Raw genomic sequence first — 22,682 nt, forward strand, 5'->3', positions numbered from 1 at the left:
CGGGGAGGTGAGCCCGAGGCGCGCGCGGGCCGCCTGCGCAACTTCATTGGCTGGCTCGCCCCCCGCCCCTCCCCCGAGGTAGCCCGTCCGCGCGTGCGCTTTGGGACTCGCCCGGCCCTAGGCTGCCCGGGTTGGAGACGCATGCGCAGCCCGCCCCCGCGGCCCATAGTCTATGGGCGTGGCCCCGACCACAGTTCCCTGACCTTTGCTATGTTTGACGCGGGCTTGGGCACTCGGGTATCCCGTGAGCACTGTTAAAGGCAGCTATCTGCTTCCTCTCGCCGACCCTTTAAGGTTGGTATCGGATTAGTCCTGATTGAAAAATGAAGACGTTGAGGCACAGAGGGGTTGAAAGTCCTTCGCTGCTTGCAATTCCCATCTATAGCTAGAGCGGTGCTGACCAATAGGAATACAGTGCGAGCCAGTTGTGGACTTCTAAATTTTCCAGCAGCCACATGGCAAAAAAACAAAAAGGTAAAAAGAAAAAGGTGAAATTGATTTTATTTTTTTTAAAGATTTTATTTATTTATTTGACAGAGAAACAGTGAGAGAGGAAACACGAGCAGGGGAAGTGGGAGAGGGAAGAGCTTCCCGCGGAGCAGGGAGCCCGATGCGGGGCTCGATCCCAGGACCCTGGGATCATGACCTGAGCCGAAGGGAGACGCTTAATGACTGAGCCACGCAGGCGCCTCGTGAAATCGATTTTAATAACGACCTTTGTTTAACCCGGTGATCCCACATATTAGCATTTCAACACATAAGCGATAGGCTTCATGAATGGAATATTTTACATTTGTGTTTGTGTGTGGGGGTGAGATAAAAAAGAATTTCAGGGAGAATTTCCAGTGTGTGTTGTACACTGGACCTGCGCACCTGCATTTGAACTCCAGGACGGGGCTCCATGTCAAGTGCTCTATAGTCACAAGTCGCTTAATGGCTGCAATATCTGACAGCAGGAAGTAGCGAATGGTGGTTCAAGCTGTCTTCCCTTCCTTCTTTGGTGTTCTCTCACTCTTCTATCTCTCAAGCGGGGATTCTTAATCTAACCTCTGTGGATTTGACTAAGCTCTATTTATTTAATTCCTTATTGCAATGGTAAATGGAATCTTTTGCCATTATATTTTCTAATGAGTTGCTGCTTTTCTTTGATCTCTTCTCTGCCATCCAAAGATTTTATTTTGCTGTGGCTTAAAAAACAGCTGATGATTGGCTTTTCCTCACTTTTAATTCTATCTACAATTTATTTAGGTGTAAGCCAAGGTAATAATAATAATGATGTAAATTCCCTTTTTATAGATAACCAAAGTCCCCAGAATCAGCCAATCCATGAGTAGTTCACTACTTACCCCCTTATTTTATAATGCTTCATTGGTAAATATTTCACTGAATAACTTTGAGGTGTTCATTGATAGTTCTCCTATGAGCTTCATCTTTCCCCAAAACTCTTCATCCAATCTGGTAGCAAAACCTCTCAGCTTTGCTTTCAAAAGAGGTCCAGAATCTGATGGTTTTTATCACCCTCACTGCTGTCACTGTAGTCCATGCCATCATTATAGCTCTCCTCTGTTTTTCCGATGGGCTCCTACAGATCCCCCTGCTTCTGCTTTGTCCAATTATACTGTCTTAACATAGAAACTGGCAAGTGCTTTTAAACTGTAAATCAGGCCTTGTCCCTCCTCCGCTCAAAGCCCAATGACTTCCCATCTGTAGTGGGATGAAGTGGCCCCCCCCAAAAGGTATGTTCTCACCCCTAGACCCTGTGAATGTGACCTTATTTGGAAAAAGGGTCTTTGTAGATATAATTAAGTTAAGGATCTCAAGATGAGATCATCCTGCCTTACTCAGGTGGACCCCAAATCCAATGACAGGTGTCCTTAGAAGAGAAGGGAGGGCGCTTGGGTGACTCAGTGGGTGAAGCATCTGCCTTCAGCTCAGGTCATGATCCCAGGGTCCTGGGATCGAGCCCCGCATCGGGGTCCCTGCTCAGCAAGGGGCCTGCTTCTCCCTCTCCCTTGCCCTTCCCCCCACTCATGTTCTCACTCACTCTCCTCTCTCTCTCTCAAATAAATAAATAAATATTTTTAAAAAAGAGAGCGGGAAGAGAAGGGAAAAGACACACAAGCAAAAGAAATGAAGATGTAGGCAGAGACTAAAATGATTTCAGACTTCAAGCCTCCAGAACTGTAAGAGAATAAGTTTCTGTTGTTTAAAGCTATCCAGTTTGGGGTAATTTGTTATGGCAGCCCTAGGAAACCAAAACACCATCTCACTAAGAGTAAAAGCCAAAGTGTCTGGGGCACCTGGGTGGCTCAGTGGGTTAAGCGTCTGCCTTCAGCTCAGGTCATGATCCCAGGGACCTAGAATCAAGTCCCGCATTGAGCTCCCTGCTCAGCAGGGAGTCTGCTTCTCCCTCTCCCTCTGCCACTCCCCCTGCTTGTGCTGTTTCTCGCATGCGCGCTCTCTCTCTCTCTCTCTCTCTCTCTCTCTCTCTCTCTCTCTCTCTGTCAAATAAATAACTAAATAAATAAAATCTTTTAAAAGAAGCCAAAGTGTCCATGATGGCTGCTCCCCGTTCTCTTTCTGAGTCCACTCCTTCCACCGTTACCCCGCTCCAGGCACACTCTCCCTTCTCGGGTCTTTTGCACCCGCTCTTCCCTCTGCCTTAAATGAATCTTGTTTATTGTCTCTCTTCACTAGAATGTTAGCCTTACGGAGCCAGGAAATGTTTTTCTGTTTTGTTCACTGCTATATATCCAGCTCCTAGAAGATGTTCAGTAAGTATTTTTGTTTAATGGATCTGTGTCTTGAACCCAGAAGTCCCCTGGACCTTCCCTTACCAGCAGAAGCAGGGGTTTCCCCCCCCATCCCCCTCTGGGGAGGCTGATCCTGTCTTTCTTGGAGATCTTGTGATAAAACCACCTGGTCAGTTAACTGAGCAAGAGAATGCCAATTGTCCTTGTGCCCTAACTCCTCACATCCCTCATTGTCTCCAATCCTAAGACTTGGGTAGGCAGAAATGTTGGAATGAACTTGTCATGTGCAACCTACTGGCTCAACCCTTAACTACATCCCCAGAGAGAGTTCAAAGGACATTCCTTTCATCAAAACATTGAGAAGTACTTTGGTGAAGGTTCTGGAAAACTAATCTAGGAAAGGAGGTGAGAGGTATTGCCATAGAAACAGGGAGCCTGGAGCAGCAGAGGCCAAGTGGGGGCATCATGATTGGCAGCTGGAACCAGAATGGTTTATCCCCAAGGATCTTTGGTGGTGGCTAATTGGTCATGATGTCCTATTAATAATAAGCCACCTGGGGCGCCTGGGTGGCTCAGTCGGTTGAGCGTCTGCCTTCGGCTCAGGTCATGATCCCAGGGTCCTGGGATCGAGCCCCCCATCGGGCTCCCTTTGCCATTCCCCCTGCTTGTGCGCACTCTCTCTCCCTCCCTCTGTCAAATAAATAAACAAAGTCTTTAAAAAAAAAATAAGCCACCTATAATGGACAATGATCTATATAACCTCAACAACAAAAACTCTAGGTCTGGTGAATGGCAGTCTGCCTTGAATTGCCACAATGAAAAACATGGCCCCTCATCTAATCCCCAGACCCAGTTGCCCACAGGCTCAGAGCCCTCAAGTGAAGACAAGGCCAGGTACATACAACACTAGTGTATACTTCAAACCTTCATCCTTCTTTCCTGGGGGACATAGATTGCCACTGTGGTCCACTGGTCAGAAATGAAGACTTAGTCTGTGTCCCTCTCACTGTGGGTCCTCCTGTGGCTTTTCCCCCAGTTCCTAACTGTATAATTGGAAAAATCCGCAGCTGGAAAAATGCCCACAGGGGAATTTTGACTCAAGGACTGAGGACAATTATGGAAAGAAAACTCAAAAGGAAGCCCCTGGAACTGTCCCTTCAATTCTCTGGCATATTATTGTAATTAAGTCCCCAGGGACTGACTTGATCATCTCGCTGTCCCCCAAGACATCATGCTGGTGCATTACATTAATGGTATCCTGCCAGCTGAACCTGAACAAATATTTCATCTCAGGGTGAGAGATAAGCCCCATGAAAATTTAGGGGCCCACCACCTCCATGAGGTTTCTGGGCATCCAGTGGGCTGAAGCATATTGAGATGGTTCCCCAAAGTGAAAACCAAGTTGCCATACCTCAAGTCCACTGCCACTAAGAAGCACAGTGCTTGGTGGGCCTCTTTTTGGAGGTGGCATCTCCCATTAGGATGCTACACAGAGCCTTTTCCAAGCCTTGATAAGAGAATCACAGTTCAGGCCTCTGGAATTTGGGATAAAAATAAAGCTAGGACTGGCCAGGTGGCTGGTTAGCTCAGTTGAGTAGAATGTGACCTAACAACACCAACGTTGTGGGTTTGATCCCCAGACAGGCCAAGAAAGGCATTAGTTCTCATGTTTAATAAAGATTAATTGAAAAAAAAAAATGAAGCTAGGACCTACACATGCACCAATTTACTGGGAGGCAAAGCCCCTGACTTTCTTTCATCCTAGGTTGAAACTGAATAACTGTGTGATCTTAAGACCTGAGCTGCACGTCATGAACTGAGCATTGTTTGGCCAAGCAAGCCACAAAGTCAGGCGTGAGAGGCAGCGCTCTGCTGTCAAGTATAATGGTGCGGCTGCTGGGGAAAACAGTCTGGTGGTTCCTCAAAAGGTTAAACACGGAGTGGCCATATGATTCAGCAACTCCATTCCTATGTGTATATACCCAAGAGACTTGAAAACAGATGTTTAAACAGATGCTTGTGCATGTATATTCATAGCAGCATTATTTACAATAGCCTAAAGGTTGAAACAACCCAAATGTCCATCTACAGATGACTGGATAGACAAAATGTGGTCTATCCATACAATGGAGTATTACTCAGTCATAAAAAGAGTGAAGTGCTAATATGTACTACAACATGGATGAACCTTGAAAACATCATGCTAGGGGCGCTTGGCTGGCTCAGCCAATAGAGCATATGACTCTTGATCTCAGGGTTGTGAGTTTGAGCTCTACATTGGGGGTGAAAATTACTTAAAATCTTTTTTAAAAAAAGAAAGAAAACATCATGCTAAAGGAAGTAAGCATAGAGGGACAAATATTATATGACCCCACTCAGGTGAAATAGCCAGAATAGGCATCCTCACACAGGTAACAGGCGTGTGAGGGAGGAGACTTCCAGAAGATTATAGCCTCCAGCCATCTGGTCACCCCCAGCCACTGAGTCATCTCAGCTGAGGCCCCAGACATTATGGAGCAGAGAGAAGACATTCTACTTTGTCCTGTCTGACTTCCTCAGCATAATGTGTCAGCTGAATAACAAGCCATCCCAAAACTCCGTGTCCTTAAACATGTTGTAATGCCGACAGATTACAAATATGGTGAGAATTCAGCTGGAAGGCCTGGTGGTGCAACTGGAACTGGAACAGGAGTCTGCCCATGTGGCTTGGACTTCCTTATAGCATGGCAGCCTCAGAGTAGTCAGACTCTGGACTTAGTGGCTTAGGTCTCCAAAAGCAGGTGTTGGAGTAGATAAGGCATAAAACTGTCAGAATAACCTTTTGTAACTTGGCCCTGGAAGTCCCATAAATCAGTTCTGCTGTGTTGTATGATTCAAGCAGTCACAAGATTATCCAGGTTCAAGGGGAGAAGGCATCAACCCCACCTCTCAATGAGAGGAGTGTCAAAGAATTTTGGAGCCCTGGCTTAAAACTGTCACATTCATGAAGACTTAACTAACTGCTGTGCAAAGCCAAACAGTGAATTAAATGGAGATAAAATAGGAATTTCCTTCCCTGCATCTCTCAAGTCTTTGAACTAATTTCTGACATTGTCCCCTAAGTATATGTTATTTCTTTTGACTTAACACTTTGGTAGAAAGGCAAAGCCCGGGAGATTTCTACTTGGGCCTTTCTGCCATGATTGCCTCATTCCATGGATCAGGAATCAGTGTGAGGATTCTGCTGATTTTTAACAATTTTAGCCATTCTGATAGGTATGTGGTGGAATCTCATCATGGTTTTGATATGCATTGCCCTAATGACTAATGATATTGAATATCTTTCCAAGTGCTCGTTTGCCACCCTCTGTATATCCTCCCCAATGAATTGTTTCTTCATATCTTTTATCTATTTTCTGATTGGATTATTAGTGATTTGGGGTTTTTTAATTTTTGAGTTTTGAAAGTTCTTTATATATTCTTGATATGAGTCCTTTAGCACATACGTGCTTTGCAAACATTTTCTCCCAGTCTGCTGCTTGTCTTTTTTTTTTTTTTTCTAAAGATTTTATTTACTTGTGGGGGGAGCATGAGCAGGGGAGAGGGGCAGAGGAAGAGGGAGAAGCAGACTCCTTGCTGAGCAGGGAACCCAACACGACCCTGGGATCATGACCTGAGCCAAAGGCAGACACTTAACCGACTGAGCCACCCAGGTGCCCCTTTAGCTTGTCTTTTTATACTCTTAACAAAAGTGTTAATTTTGATGAAGTCCCATTTATCAATTTTTTTCTTTTATGCATTGTATCTAAGAATATCTTCTATGTTGTCTTCTAAAAGTTTTATAGTTGTACATTTTACATATAAATATATGATTCATTTTGAGTTAATTTTTGTATAAGGTGTGAGGTTTTGGTTAAAGTTCTTTTTTTTGCCTGTGGATGTCCAATTTCTCCAGCACTGTTTGTTGAAAAGACTATCCTTCCTCCATTGAATTGCTTTTGTGCCTTTGTCAAAAACCAGTTGGGCAGATTTATGTGGGTCTGTTTCTGGGCTCACTATTTCATTCCCTATGTGTCTATGTGTCTATTCCCCTACCAATAGCGCACAGTCTTGATTACTGGAGCTACTATATAATAAGCCTCAGAGTCATGTAAAGAGATTTGTGTGTTGATCTTATATACTGCAACCTTGTAAAACTCACTTATTAATTATGGGAGTTTTTTCTGTGGATATCTTGGGATTTCCTATGAAGACAATTATATCATCTGCAAATTGAGACAGTTTTATTCCTTCCTTCTCAATCTGTGTGCCTTTTTTTCCTAGAAGTTTCAACGCTATGTTGAATAAGAACAGTGAGAGCAGATAGTCTTGCCTTATTCCCAATCTTAAGGGAACATCTGTGCACGTTCTTCAACAAGTTGCAGAAGCTCCCCTGCCATTCCCAGCTTTATGAGAGTGTTTGTCACAGATTGGTGTTGGGTTTTGTCAAATGCTTGTTCTGCATCAGTCAATATAAGCATGTGACTTTTCTTCTTTTGCTTGTTAACATGGTGGATTGCATTGATTTCTTTTCTGTTGTTGTAAGTAACCACTACCTCCAATGTGGGGCTCAAACTCACAACCCTGAGATCAAGAGTCACACGCTCCACCGATGGAGCCAGCCAGGGGCCCTTGATTGACTTTCATATATTGAATGAGCCTTGCATCTCTGGAATAAACCCCACCTAGTCATGGTGTATTAATCCTTTTAATGTAGTTGTGAATTCTACTTGCTAGTATTTTGCTGAGAATTTGTACGTCTAGATTCACGAGGCGTATTGGTCAGTAGTTTTCTTTTCTTTTTTTGTCTTACTGTCTTTTTCCGGTTTCGGTATCAGAGTAACATTGTCCTCATAGAATGAGTTCAGAAGTGTTTGATTTGGACTTGTGACGATAATTTCATACTATTTTAAATATAACAATAATGGATATGATGTCAGGATTTTTTCATAAGACATGAAAAAGACTATCATTGGTAATATTAAAGTCAAATTTCAAATTTAGGTGGAAATTGGGTTGCTCTCACTTTCAGAGAAGCACTTTACAGAGGTCCATAGAGGAAAAAAGAGAGTTTCTGTATCTGAAATTGTACCATGGCACTCCAGGCCTTTAGTTCACGTGCTTCATAGATGATTTGAACATGCATGTGCAGTCATCCCCCCCTCGTGGCTGTCCCTGATCCAGAAATCAGAGAGGCATTTTCTTTTCAAATTTTCTTCTTCTTTTCTTTTAAGATTTTGTTTATTTATTTGTCAGAGAGAGCGCACACAAGCAGGGGGAGTGGCAGGTAGAGGGAGAAACAGACTCCCTGCTGAGCAGGGAGCCCAATGTGGGACTCAATCCCCGGACCCTGGAATCATGACCTGAGCAGAAGGCAGACACCCAACCGACTGTGCCACGCAGGCGTCCCTCAAATTTTCTCTCTTTTCACAAGAGAGTAAGATTCACAGTCATTTTGCCGATCATAACATAATTAAAATAGAAACTCTTTTTTAAAATATTTATTTATTTATTTAAATTTTTTTATTTGTCAGAGAGAGAGAGCAAGCAGTAGGCAGAGGGAGAAGCAGGCTCCCCCCCCCCCCCCCCCCCCCCCCCCCCCGAGCAGGGAGCCGGACAACGTGCGTGGGGCTGGATCCCAGGACCCTGGGATCATGACCTGAGCCAAAGGCAGATGCTTCACCCACTGAGCCACCCAGGCGCCCCTAAAATAGAAACTCTTCTTTTTTAAGATTTTATTTATTTATTTAACAGAGAGAGAGACAGCAAGAGAGGGAACACAAGAAGGGGGAGTGGGGGAGGGAGAAGCAGACTCCCTCTGCTGAGCAGGGAGCCCGGTGTGATGCGGGGCTCCATCCCAGGACCCTGGGATCATGACCTGAGCCTAAGGCAGACGCTTAACGACTGAGCCACCCAGGCGCCCCTAAAGTAGAAACTCTTAATAGTAGATATTTATGTTTGCAAATCCTTCTTGTTCTAAGATTTATAGTACTTAATGAAAGGCTAAGCCAAACCTATTTTAAAATAATAATAAATGGGGAAGCCGCGCTACGGAATCCAGGTGCTGAAAACCACTTGTTATTCAAATGGATCTCCTCTCCCCAGCCTGGAGTGCAAAGAAGCTAGGAAGGGGCTTGATGAAACGAAAATAAAAGTTGCAATACAAACAGGTCATCTCTCCCTAGAAATTTAGGGGGAATAACCTTGTAGAAGCAATTTTGATTCGTCTGGAAGAGAGAACAGTGCTCCCTGAAAGATGCAAGAATGATTGTCCGTATCACACCCTTATTTAATCGACATGGTTAGCCTGGAGATGAGTAGTGGGTAATTGTAAAATTAATCAGGTTGTGACTTGAATTGAAGCTGCTATTCCAGATGATGTTGCTTTTCTAGAGCAAATCAACACAGCCCCTGGTACCTGGTAAGTGGCTATTTGCCTGACAAATGCTCTTTTCTCGGTTGCAATCAGCAGAGACTGTCGGAAGCAGCTTGCCTTCATCTGGCGGGAACAGAAGTACGGCTTTAGTGCCTTGCCTCAGGGCTATGTCTCTCCTCTGGCTCCCTGCCGTAATCCAGGGTGAATGGAACTCGATTGTTGCAACGATCATGGTGAACATCGGGCTGGTCCATTATATTGAAGACATCATGCTTACTGGACCTGGTGGATCAAGAGGTACTTTATTAATAAACATGTATGCCAGAGGATGGGAGATAAAGCTCATGAAAACTCAAAAGCCTGGGCCTCAGTAACATTTTGAGATGTGCTGGACCATGTTGGGTATTCAACAGGTTGCTGCACTTCATGCTACCTACCACTCAAAAAGAGACACAGCATTTGGTGCGGTTCTTTGGATTCTGTAGGCAACATATACTACATTTCATTGTTCCACACCTGGGGTGCCTGGCCAGCTCATTCGGTAGAGCCTGACTCTTGATCTCAGGGTCATGAATGCGAGTCCCATGTTGGGGGTAGCATTTACTTAAGAAAACAAAAGTTGCAGGCGCCTGGGTGGCTCAGATGGTTACGCGTCTGCCTTCGGCTCAGGTCGTGATCCCAGGGTCCTGGGATCGAGTCCCACATCGGGCTCCCTGCTCCTTAGGAGCCTGCTTCTCCCTCTGCCTCTCTCTCTCTCTATCCCTCTGTCTCTCATGAATGAATAAATAAAATCTTTAAAAAAAAAAGTTTTGAAGCAAACAATACATTCTACCACAAAAGAAGTGTTTTCCTTTGGGTCAACAGCTGCAGTAAAGTCTGAACGCCTCGCCATGGAGCACCAAGGAACCATGTAACCTTAGCTGTCCCTGATAAAGTGGGTGCTAACTGATCATCCAGGGCAAGTGGAGTATTTGAGACCAGACTCAAGCAGGTCTGGAAGGTACAAGAAAGTTGCTCGAGCAAGTGGCTCCCATCTCTGGGGGCCCTATTACTACTGTATGGCAACCTTTTTCTTGACTCACGCATGTAACCTCATAGCGAGTTGTCCATGACTAGGTATATTGGTCAGAGTCTCAGAGGGAAGCGAATGGTAGACTCAATGGGTTGAACTGAGGAGAGCATGAGGGTTTGTTTTTTGTACAGAGGTGGGAGCAAGGTTAAGGGAATCCGCAACTAAGTGGTGAGGCTCCCAGGGCCTGGCATCAGTTGGTATGGTCACGGCCACGGCCACTGCTGTGTACTCCACCTGCCCACAGGAGTGCCAGCCTCCAGTAAGGTAGCATTCCCTGGGGTGACCAGCCGGCTACCTGGTGGCAGAATGAGACTGCGGTTGGGGGAAAATATGCTGAAAGGTGGGGGTTCTGTCTTAGAGGATGAGGGAAGTAACTTTGAACTGGTGCTCTATGGTGTAGTTTCTCCATAGCCAGAATCCCTTGTTTCAGGAATCAGGAGGTGAAAGTGGGAGCAACTTCTCTACTATCACACCTGATTTACTGCCTAGGTGTTTCTTCCCATCCCCACAGCTTTGAGCTCTGCTGGTTCCCAAGGAAAGAGTGCTTCTACCAAGGCCATGACATTGGTACTATTGAATTGCAAGTTGAGATTGCCATCTGGCCATTTAGGGTTGTTTATGCCACTGAATCAACAGACAAACCATGGGTCTACTGAGCTGGCTTGATGGTTGACACTGTTGGTTATCAAGTGGAAAACTGTTGCTGTTAAACAATGGGATTGGGAAGGACTCTATCTGCAATGCAAGGGATCCTCTGGACACCTCCGACTATAGCCAGGCTAGGCAGGACCACTGAGGATTAAGACTTGGCAGGCGGGGGGGGGGGGGGGGGGGGGGGGGGGGTTGGGGAGAATAAAGGTTTGGGTCACTCACAAGATAAAGAATTCTGACCACCTGAGTTCTTGGCTGGAGAACAAAGGGAGGACAGAGAGGGTAGTAGAAGAAAGAAGATTATAAACACCAATTATGGTCTGAAGACCAGTTACAGAAATAAGGATTGTAGTAACTGTGTGTGTGTGTGTACATACAAAGTTTTTCAATCTTCTTTCTATATTTTATACATATCAAATAAAGGCTGATAGAGGTTAGCTTTATAGTGTTTTTCTTTAGGTTGTAGGATATTGAGGTGGGGTGATGTCGGAACTAGAAGAGCAATGACTGTCCCCTAGAGATGGCTACAATGACCAACGAAACTTTTGGTCTTCTGTTTTAAGGAGTGCTTTTCAGGTTGTAGGAGGGATAGCAGCATTGTTTGAGCGGGAGCAAGCTGTTGTGGCTTTAGTGAGTTTATTTTGTGCACAGGGTGTCTATAGTATTGACTAGCTAGGGGGTGGACTGTGGTGGATATGTGGTTTTCCTCCTCTTTGGAAAGGTGGGAGAGCTAAAAACATAAAAAGATATTTACCATTCTCCCTTGAACCTGGACTTCTAGATGCGAATTAGGTTCGGCTAATCCGATACACTAGTGCGAGATTTGGAAAGTGGGAGAGAAGTCGGGGATTGTGGTGGTGGTGAAGGTCAAGTGGGCTCTGAGAGGTGGGAGTGCCGGCAGTAGCTGGAGTCCAGCTTTGTGAGAGTAATAGTGTCTGAGTGATGTGACCTTGGAGTCGAGAAGTCTCTTTGTAAGTCCTAGAAATGATGTGGCATTTATTTCTTCCAAGTGTCACTTTCAAGTGAGAGGCATCACACCGCAGGAAAAGAGCACTATGGGTCAGGGTGGTGGCCAGGTGGTAGGAAACCTCAGGTAGATGAGCATCGTGGGTGCTGATCCTCACTGTGATTATCAGTGCTTTTCTGTTTACAAAGTATGTTGGCCCTGGCCCCTGGCCCGTGATCCCTATTTGTGTGGGTTTGGACAGGTGATGTTATTGTCCTGTTTCTCATTTTACTCAGAAGCAAAAATGAGGCAATGAGAAGGCCCATGGATTCGGGGGTTTGTGCATATCCCGTAAGATCATGCCCGCCAAGTGCTTAGCATAGTAACTGGCACTGCAGAAAGTCTCGATCAATGTTAGCTCATTATTGGGAGCTCAATCAATGTTAGCTCATTGTTGTTATCGGTATTATTTAAAGTGCTCGGCGCACCCTGTGGCACGACCTTTCTTAGACCCAGCGTTGAAAACCCTAGAGGCCTGGAGACTGCAAACAGCACCTCCAAGTTGTAACCTTTTGAATTGGGATGCTGCTCGGGTTCCGGAGGACATTTGAATAGCTCTGCAGCCGAGCTTCTCGCTGAAATACAATGATCTTCGGGGGAGGGGCGCACGCGAGCCATTCCTCGGCAAACAATCGAGGGCAGCGGGGAAGTCGGAGGGGAGTCCTGCTTCCCTTCCTCCCTCACCGGGTCCCTCGCAGGTGCGCGTCCTAGGCTTCGGCTCCCGTAACCCTGGGGCCCGGAGCCGCGGCGCGCTCGCTCGAAGGGGCTTCCCCGGCCCGGCCGCCCGCTCCCCGCGCCGTCTGGGCCGCGGGCGGTGGCGCCGTCCCCCCGCCCCAGGGGGCCGCGGCGGGCCGGGGGCGGGGGTCGCGGCGGGGGCTTGGGGCGGTGCTGGGCGGGCGGCGTTGGGCCCGCCCCGCCGGCATCCCCGGCCCGACTTCCTCCTGCCGCGGCGACCCAGCTGGAGGAAGCGGCGGCGGCGGCCACGATGAGTGCGGGCGACGCCGTGTGCACGGGCTGGCTCGTCAAGTCGCCCCCCGAGAGGAAGCTGCAGCGCTACGTGAGTAGGGGCGTCCTCGGGCCGGGCCGACGGACGCACAGCGAAGTTGCACGTCGAGCCGGTGTGGCCGCTGCGCCCCGCGGCCGGCCGGGCCGGGTGGCTCCGGAGCGCCGCGAGGCGAGAGGAGGGAGGCGGCCGGGGAGACCTCCCGGTCTGTGGCGGGGAGGCCGGCGCGGGGGGGAGGGGGGGGAACCGGGAGAGGGGCCGCGGGACCGGGCCTGCCGGGCCGGGCGGGCGGCGAGGCTCCGGACTCCCCTTGCACCGTCTGGGGCGCTCTCTCGTGTGGCTGTCAGCGGATCCTCCTCTTCTGGAGCCTTCCACAGTGGCTCATGGTTTCTTATGGTGTCGCTTCTCTGGTCTTTATGCTGACACCGCACTTTTCGAGTACCAGCAGGAACCAAGGACTTTTGCTAGTACGAAATACGGGACGCTCGGAAGAGCGCATCTTCCTACACTTTCCATTTCCATTTTAAATGTACTACCGACCGCTCAAGAGTTCATTATCTCCATCGGCACGCTCAGGACAAGGTCTTAAAAACATTCCGCCGCAAGACCTGATTGTTACTGAGTGCTCTCCAGCCATTAGGAAGAACCGCTTCGGCCCTCAGGGAATTGCATATAAATAGATATTAGGGCTTCTTGCTGTTTTTAGGCCGGGAGTAGTTGGATGGATCCATCTTGTTCATAATTCCTAACTTCTCTGCAACTCCAGAACACGGTGGTAGGAACGAACGCACCCGTGTTGGCTTTGCTCCAAAGCAACCCGCCCCAAATAAGGTGTTCTTGTGTGTACCGTGCTCCCAAACCGGTGTCCCCGTTTCCACCAAATTGCACCTTTGTTTTTCTTCCCACGTTTACGAGGCACATACTGTGTCAAACTGCAGGAGGTGGAATTATAAAGACTTTAATCATGACAGGACCCGTTAATGATCATAAATTTCCTCGGCCACTTTCCCCATTGACCCTGAACCAGACAGTGTCCCTCTCTTAGGAGTTTTTGAGAAGTTTTTGTTGTTTGTTCTGTGGAGCAACATTTTAAAAATCTTTGTAAAGATTTACTTATTTTATTTATTTTTAATTTTTAAAAAATTTTTTAAAGTGATCTCTCTACACCCAGCGTGGGGCTGGAACTCCCAACCCCAAGATCAAGAGTTGCATGCTGTACCAACTGAGCCAGCCGGGCGTTCATCTAGCTGCTGAGCAACATTTTAGAAGAATGTTGTTCAACTTAGCAGGGACACTTTTCAGGTTAACTACCAGTGTGTCCTTTCGTTATTCCTTTTGAGTCCCCTACTGCATAAACACAAGCTCTAGTATTTCTCAGACTGTTATCACTCAGCTGCTTCCCTATCAATAAAGTACTTGGAAGACTCATTGGTACTCAAAGGAGGCAAGAGAAGAAAACCTGCTCTCTGAGATCTGCAGGGGCAGGTGAGGGTTTGTCACAAAAAGGTACTTACAAAGCCACCTCACGGTGGGTTTCCTTGTGGCCCTTTGGCATGTGAGACATTTTAAAGGCTCACTAGATATTTTCAGAGTGGCACTCACTCTCATGATGATTTCTGATGATTCAGAAAAATGGTGCACCTGGAGGGCAAAGTTTATGGAAGATGTATTTTTCTGGTCTTGTTTTGTATCTTGTCCCGACCAGACTGGCTTAGGAAAGGTTATTAGTATTTCATCAGTTTTGGGAACGCATGGGTGTACATACCTGATACCATATGTGGTTCATTGTTTTTGTTTGGAATGGAGATGTAGCAATGTGGACTTTGCGCAGCTTATAGGTGTGGGGGGCATCTGATGATGGGATGGTGATGGAGGAGACTTAAAAACAGGAGTACCTAGATGTCATCTTACCAACACTCCAAGACATAAACCATGACCTTTTAGCTGGTGGTTGTCAACTTTTTCTGAGGGTCATGCTCTTTTAGATAGGCAATGGTGTGTTGTTAAAAGGCATATCCCAGAACACACCTAGTCCGTTTCTGCCGATCTCCGGCTTCCGCAGGAATCCCTGCTGCCACTAGATGGCGATCATGTGTCAATTCAACGGGGCATGTACAGCGCTGTTCTACACAGCCACCTTTAATTCCGATATTGCCGTGAGGAGTTATTCTTTATTTCAGTTGAGCGCCAACTCTGAATCAAGCCCTGTGTCACGGGGCTAGAGAGACAGAGAAAAGAGATTGATCCCTGTTTCTAAGAAGTCCACAGTCTAACGTTTGTAACACCATAACATAACAAAGCTAGTTAGTGGCACAGCCGGGGCAATGACTCAGTTCTTTGCTCTGCTAGGCCAACAAGCAGCACTCGGTTCATGTTTGTTAAATTACAAATGGAAGCTGAGTCTATTTTTAGGTAAATATTTCAGTCCAAGGTAAGCTCGTGCTTCATCCTCTTGAATCCATGAGCCAAGGCAATCAGAAAGTTATTTTTATCACTGCTCTTTTAAAAGATAGTTGACTCTTTTCTTTTGTGTTGTTTCAAAAAAATATATAGGAATATATTCTGGTAAAAATTCAAACAATCTGGGAATAAGTAGAATAAAAAGTGAAAGACCCCCTTTCTCTGAACCCCCTCCTCATTACACTCTCCCTCCCTAGGGATAACAACTGTTAGCAGTTTGGTGAGTATCATTCTACAAAAATTTCTTCAAAACATATCATTTTATTTTTACACAAATGAGATCATACTATACAAATTGTCCTGCAGTTGGCTTTTTTCACAATAATTGTGGACATCTTTCCAGATTAGTACATATAAATTTACTTCATTCTTTTAGACCATTGCCTAATATTTCTTGTAATAGATGTAACATAATTTAACAATTTTTCTATTGATGAACATTTGTCTTTTATCTTCTCAATTTTAAAGAATGTGGTAACGATAATGATAATAAATTATAATAATTCACATTTATTTATTTTTTTTACATTTGTTTATTTGAGAGAGAGGCAGAGAGAGAGCAAAAGTGGGGGTGGGGGAGGGGCTGAGGGAGAGGGAGAAGCAGACTCCCCCTGAGCAGGGACCCCACACAGGGCTCCATCCCAGGACCCTGAGATCATGACCTGAGCTGAAAGCAGACAGTTAACCCACTGAGCCACCCAGGTGCCCCAGTAATTCACATTTATTGAATGGTTTGTATGTGTCATGCATTACACTTAAGGACCTGACTTCTATTATCGCATTTAGGTTTTTTTTAAAGATTTTATTTATTTATTTATTTGAAAGAGAGAGAGAGAGCATGGGGGGGGAGGGAGGAGCAGAGGGAGAGGGACAAGCAGACTCCCCACTGAGCGCGAAGCCCCCAAGGCTGGGCTCGATCTCACAACCCTGAGATAATGAATGACCTGATCCAAAATCAAGAGTTGGACGCTTAACTTGACTGAGCCACCCAGATGCCCCTTCACTCTCTCTCTCTCTTTTTTTTCCCCTTCATTCTCTTTATAGTATCTTTGTAGAACAAGGATTTTAAAGTTTTGAGGATTTTAAAATTTATCAACTTTTCCTTTATGGATTGTGCTTTTAGTGTCAAATCTAAGAACTCGTTGCCTAGCCCTAGGTCCTAAAGATTTTCTTTTTTTTTCCCTAAAAGTTATATACTTTTATATTTTATATTTAGATCAATGATCCATTTGAGTTAAATTTTGTCAAAGGAATGATATTTATGTTGTGGTTTATTTTCTATCTTATTCATTTTGCTGCAGTACCATTTATGGAATAGACTGTCTTTACTCCATTGAATTACTTTTGTTAACTTTGTTAAAAATGAATTGGTTGTGATTTTGTAGGTCTATTTCTGTGTTCTGTAGTCCGTTCCATTGATTTCTTTGTTCATCTTTATGCTCATACCATGCTGTTTTGATGACAGTGGTTTTATAGTAATTCTTGAAATCAGGCAGCTTTAGCTCTCCAACTTTGTTTTTCTTTTCAGAGTTGTTTTGGCTATTCTAGGTCCTTTGCCTTTCCATATCAATTTCAGAATCAGGTTGTCAGTTGATTTCTGTATATTAACCTTGTATTCTGCGACCTTGCTAAACTTACATACTTAGTTCTAGGAGCCTTGTTTATAGTTAGAACCTGTGGTACTATCAGTGTTGCATAGAAGTGTTGAGAGCAGATATCCTTGACTTTTTTTTTCCTGATCCTAGGGGAAAAGCATTTAGTCTTTTACCTTTTAAGTATGGTAGCTGTAGGCTTTTTTTTTTTTTAAGATTTTATTTATTTATTTGAGAGAGAGAGAGAATGAGAGATAGAGAGCACGAGAGGGAAGAGGGTCAGAGGGAGAAGCAGACTTCCCGGCAAGCAGGGAGCCCGATCTGGGACTCGATCCCGGGACTCCGGGATCATGACCTGAGCCGAAGGCAGTCGCTTAACCGACTGAGCCACCCAGGCGCCCGGTAGCTGTAGGCTTTTTGTAGTTGCCTTTTATCAAATCAGGGAAGTTCCCTTGAATTGCTAGTTTGCTGAGACTTTTTTTATGAATTGGATTTTGTTAAATGCCTTTCCTGCATCTACAAAAATAATAGTATACTTTTTCCTTTTTTGTCTGTTACTATGGTGAATTATTCTGATGATTGATTTTTGCATGTTGAGCCAGCCTTGAACTTCTGGGATAAGCTTCACTTGGTTGTAATATGTTGTTTTTTTCATATATTGCTGGATTTAATTTGCTTTTATTTTGGTGAGGATATTTGTCTTTGTCTGTGAGGGATATTGGTCTGTAGTTTTCCTTTTCCGTACTGTCTTTGGCTTTGATATTAGCATAATGCTGGCCTCATAAAATGATTTGGGAAGTGTTCCCCCCCTTTCTAATTTTCTGAAAAATATTGTATAGTGTTGCTATTCCTTTTTCCTTAAGTGGTAAAATTCACTGGTGAAACCATCTGGGCCTAGACTTTTCTTTGTGGGATGGTTATTAACTACAAATATAATTTCTTTTTAACAGGTAATAGGACTGGGCACCTGGGTGGCTCAGATAGTTAAGCATCTGCCTTCGGCTTGGGTTGTGATCTCGGGGTCCTGGGATTGAGTCCTACATTGGGCTCCGTGCTCTGTGGGGAGCCAGCTTCTCCCTCTTCCTCTGCCCCCCCCTTCTCTCTGTCTCCCATGAATAAATAAATAAAATCTTTTAAAAAAAACAGGTAATAGAACTATTCAGATTACTTATATCTTCTTGAATCAGCTTTGGTAGTTAACGTTTTTCAAGGATTTTCTCTAGTTCATCTAAGTACTTGAATTAATTGTCATAAAGTTGTTTGTTATATTCCCTTATCCTTTTAATGTCTATAGGATCTGTAATGATGCTTCCTCTTTCATTTATGATATTGTAGTTTCTTGTCTATCTTTTTCCTGATCAGTCTAGGTAAGTTTTATCAATTTTACTGGTATTTTCTAAGAACCAGCCTATAGTTTCATTGATCTGTATTTTTCTGCTTTCCATTTCATGGATTTATCCTCTTATCTTTATTATATACTTTCTTCTGATTGCTTTGGATTTAAATTTATCTTTACTTTCTTAAGATGGAAGCTTAAATTACTAATTACTCATATTTCCTAATACAAGAATTTAATAAACTTACCTGTAAGCACTGCTTTAGGTGCATTCCACAAAATTTGATATGTTGTATTTTCTTTTTTTTAAGATTTATTTATTTATTTGAGAGAGAGAGAGAGAGAGAATGTGGGGGGAGGGGCAGAGGAAGAGGAAGAGATAGTCTCAAGCAGACTCCATGCTGAGTGGGGAGCCTGATGTGGGGCTTGATCCCATGACCCTGAGATCAGGACCTGAGCCGAAACTAAGAGTCAGACACTTAACCAGCTGTGCCACCCAGGCACCCCTGATATGTTATATTTTCATTTTCATTTATTTCAAAATATTACTTAATATTCTTCTGAGACTTCCTCTTTTTTTAAGATTTTGTTTATTCATTTGAGACAGAAAGAGCAAAAGCAGGGGAAGAAGCAGAGGGAGAGGGAGAAGCAGACTCCCCGCTGAGCAGGGAGCCCCATGTGGGACTCCATCCCAGGACCCTGGGATCATGACCTGAGCTGAAGGCAGATGCTTAACCATCTGAGCCACCCAGGCGCCCCTGAGATTGCCTCTTTGACCCAAGGGTTGCTTAGAAGTCTTTGTTTAATTTCCACATATTGGGGGATTTTCTAGATATCTTTCTGTTCTTAATTTCTAGTAAATTCCATTATGATCTAAGAGCAAACTGTATGAGTTTTATTCTTTCAAATTTGTTGTTTATATTATGGCTCACAGAAAGTTTTATTTGTTGAATATTACATGTGCACTTGAAAAAAGCATGCATTCTTCTCTTGTGCAGAGTGTTCTATAAATGCTAATTAGGTCAGGTTGGTTGATACTGTTGTTCGGTTCTTCTGTATCCTTATTGTTTTTTTGCTTACTTTTACAAACAAGTACTGAGAAAGGAGTGTGAAAGTTTCCATCTGTTTACTATGGATTTGTACATTTCTCCTTCTAGTTCTGTTTGCTTTGGCTTCATGTATTTTGATGCTCTGTTGTTATTTGAACCCACTTAGAATTATTATGTTTTCTTGGAGAATTTTTGTCATTATTAAATGTTTCTCTTTATCCATGATGCCATTTCTTGTTCTGAAGTCTATTTTTTTCTTATATAAATATAAGTACCCATCTTTCTTTTGATATGTACTTGCATGTTACATCTTTTTACATTCTTTTACTTTTAACTTATCTCTTTTTAAATTATTTATTTATTTATTTATAATCTCTGTGCGCAACGTGGGCCTCAAACTCACAACCCCAAGGGGCGCCTGGGTGACTCAGTCATTAAGTGTCTGCCTTCGGCTCAGGTGATGATCCCAGGGTCTTGGGATCGAGCCCCACCTCAGGCTCCCTGCTCGGCGGGAAGCCTGCTTCTCCCTCTCCCACTCCCCCTGCTTGTGTTCCTGCTCTCACTCTCTCTCTCTGTCTGTCAAATAAATAAAATCTTAAAAAAAAAAAAAACTCACAACCCCAAGATCAAGAGTTGCATGCTGTACAGGCTGAGCCAGCCAGGTTCCCCAAGTGTCTTTATATTTAACGTGAGTTTCTTATACACAGCATATAGCTGGATTTTGCCTTTTTTATGCAGTCCTACCCTCTTTGTTTTAATTGGTGTATTTAGTTTATTCACATAAAATGTGATTATTGAAATGCTTCAAATAAAATCTGCCATCTTGCTAGTTGTTTTCCATTTGTTCTATCTGTTCTTTGTTTCCTTTGTCTTCTGTTTCTGCCTTCTCTTGGGTTAATCAAGCCTTTTTATTATTCAATTTTATCTTCACTATTAACTTGACATCATAACTTTTTAATTTTCACTAGTTACTCTAGGGTCTAAAATATACATCTTTAATTAATTGGAGTCTTCCTTTAAATAATAATATACCACTTCATGAATGACCTTATAACAGTATATTTCCAATTCTGACTTTGCATTTTGCTTTTGTTTATTTATTTATTTATTTATTTTTAAAGATTTTATTTATTTACTTGAGAGAGAGAGAACGTGAGCTGGCCAGGAGGGGCAGAGGGACAAGCTGACTCCCCACTGAGCAGGGAGCCCAATGTGGGCTTGGTCCCAGGACCCTGAGATCATGACCTGAGCCGAAGTCAGATGCTTAACCAACGGAGCCACCCAGGCGCCCTGAGGATGTCTACTTTCCCTCATTTTTGGAAAAATATTTTCACTGGGCATGGAATTCTGGGTTGACAAGTTTTTTGGCTTTCAGCATCTTAAGATCTCACTCTTTTGTCTTCTGCCTTCAGATTCTTCTAGTGATATCTTCTATTTAGGATAGGGGCTGCTTGCCAAGGCTTCTTTCTCAATGTCTACATGACCTTCAACTTTAGATCTTTTTGTATTTTCAATATACCATTTTGCTAATTGTCTCATTTATTCTTTCTTTCAGTTTTCCTCTTTTCTGCCATGTTTTGGGGCTGAATTTTAAATGCAGTTTTTATGATTGCATTTCATTTTCTTTGTTAGCTATACCTCTTTGTGTTTTTTATAGTGGTTGCCTTAGGGGATTGGGGATTAGTGTATATCTTTAACTGATCATAGTCTACCCTAAAGTAATACTATATCATTTGACATACAGTATAAAAAAACTTACAAGTGTATGTTCCCATTTACCCCCTCTCAGGCTTTGTGCTAATGTTGTCATACATTTTACTTCTACATGTTATAAAAGCCACACTGCAGTGTTATTTTTTGCCTTAAACAGTTGTCTTTTAAAGAAATTTAAAAAATAGGAAAAATGTATTTATATTTACCATATCCAGTACTCTTCATTTCTTTCTGTATATCCATACTTCCATCTGGAACCATTTTCCTGTTCTGCAACTCTGCTGGTGATGAATTCTTTCAGCTTTTTTTATGTCTGAAAAAAGCTTTATTTTGCCTCAATTTTTTTAAATAAAAAAATAGAAGTTTTTATTGAGTTCTTTAAATTACGACTCCACATTTTCCTTCTTATTGGAAAAGCTTTTAATCAACCATTCATAATTTGACCAAATTTTTTTAAAAAGCTATTTTGTAAATGGGTCACAGACATAGGTGACAGAGCCCTACTTTTTTGTAGAGGACCTTACTCTGAATAAAGTCACGAGTTTTTCAGTAAATCTGAGCTGTTTTCTGGTAATTTTATATACACAAAACCACCCCACTACTGTCCATGGGAAATGGGTCAGACAGAAAGATGTTCTTTGAGTTTATCCATGATTTCGTTCATCCTGTCACCTGGAATCAACATCATGGTTAGAAAGGGCTTCATCGGGACGTCATCAAAGGACCACCTGCCTCCCAGACGAGTGTCACTCTCTTCCTGCACCGAGTAGTTGAACTTCAGGATTGCCTTCTCATAGAAAAATTCTTCCTCTGCATTTGCAAACATAAATTCCTCCTCCTTTTGGTTGTTCCCTTTCTTTTTGGAATTGTTTTTTCCAGCTTCCACAAATGTCTTGCTTGATATTTTTGGTAAAGAAGTTTTGCTTAATTTTTTCCCTTTGAGTATTTTAAAGATGTTGCTTTACCGTTTTCTCTTGTGCATTTTTACTCTGTTCCTTTATATGTGTTTTTTTTTTTTTTTCCTAGCTGCTGTTATTACTGGTTTTAAGTAATTTGATTATGATGTGCCTTGGTGTTATTTTCTTCATGTTTCTTGTACTTGGGCTTCATGGATCTGTGGGTCTATACTTATTTCTTCTCTTCTTTTTTAAAGATTTTATTTATTTATTTGAGAGAGAGAGCACAAAGGGAGAGGGAGAGAAGCAGACTCCCCACTGAACAGGGAGCCCGACACAGGGATTGATTCCAGGACCCCGGGATCATGACCTAAGCTGAAGGCAGACACTTAACTGACTGAACCACCCGGGCGCCCTGGTCTATAGTTATTTCTTGGTGATAGTTATATCTTCAGTTTTTTGCTTATCTTTTCTTCTGCAGTGTCTAATCTGCTGTTAATGTCATCCAGTGTATTTTTCATTTCAGACCTTATATTTTTCTTCTTTAGAAGTTAAATTTCTATCTTTTTTATTTTTCATGTCTCCTTAATATGCTAATTCTTCTTCCTGCCTTCTTGAATATGTGGGACCTATTTATTTATTTTTAATTTATTTTTTTTAGTAATTTCTAACCTCAACATGGGGCTCAAAATTATGAGCCCCATAATCAAGACTGCAAGACCAAGAGTTGCATGCTCTTCTGACTGAGCTGGTCAGG

General features: G+C 43.5%; 1 protein-coding gene across 2 annotated transcripts in view; it reads left to right on the forward strand.

The window, feature by feature from the left end:
- Positions 1 to 249: 249 nt before the first annotated feature.
- GAB3 (GRB2 associated binding protein 3) overlaps positions 250 to 22,682 on the forward strand; it is a 100,083-nt gene continuing 77,650 nt past the window's right edge. Inside the window, exon 1 of one of the 2 annotated variants that reach the window (XM_027609687.2) lies at positions 250 to 474. Coding sequence is in view for 1 of the 2 variants with exons in the window: in XM_035725351.1 (XP_035581244.1) it covers positions 12,862 to 12,933 (72 nt within the window). In the remaining variant the exon portion in view is untranslated. Of the gene's footprint in view, positions 475 to 12,861; positions 12,934 to 22,682 lie in introns of those variants that run through there. The other variant, XM_035725351.1, reaches the window with a different exon arrangement.

Source organism: Zalophus californianus, chromosome X (assembly GCF_009762305.2).
Source record: "Zalophus californianus isolate mZalCal1 chromosome X, mZalCal1.pri.v2, whole genome shotgun sequence".
In the NCBI taxonomy this organism is placed as follows: Eukaryota; Metazoa; Chordata; class Mammalia; order Carnivora; family Otariidae; genus Zalophus; species Zalophus californianus.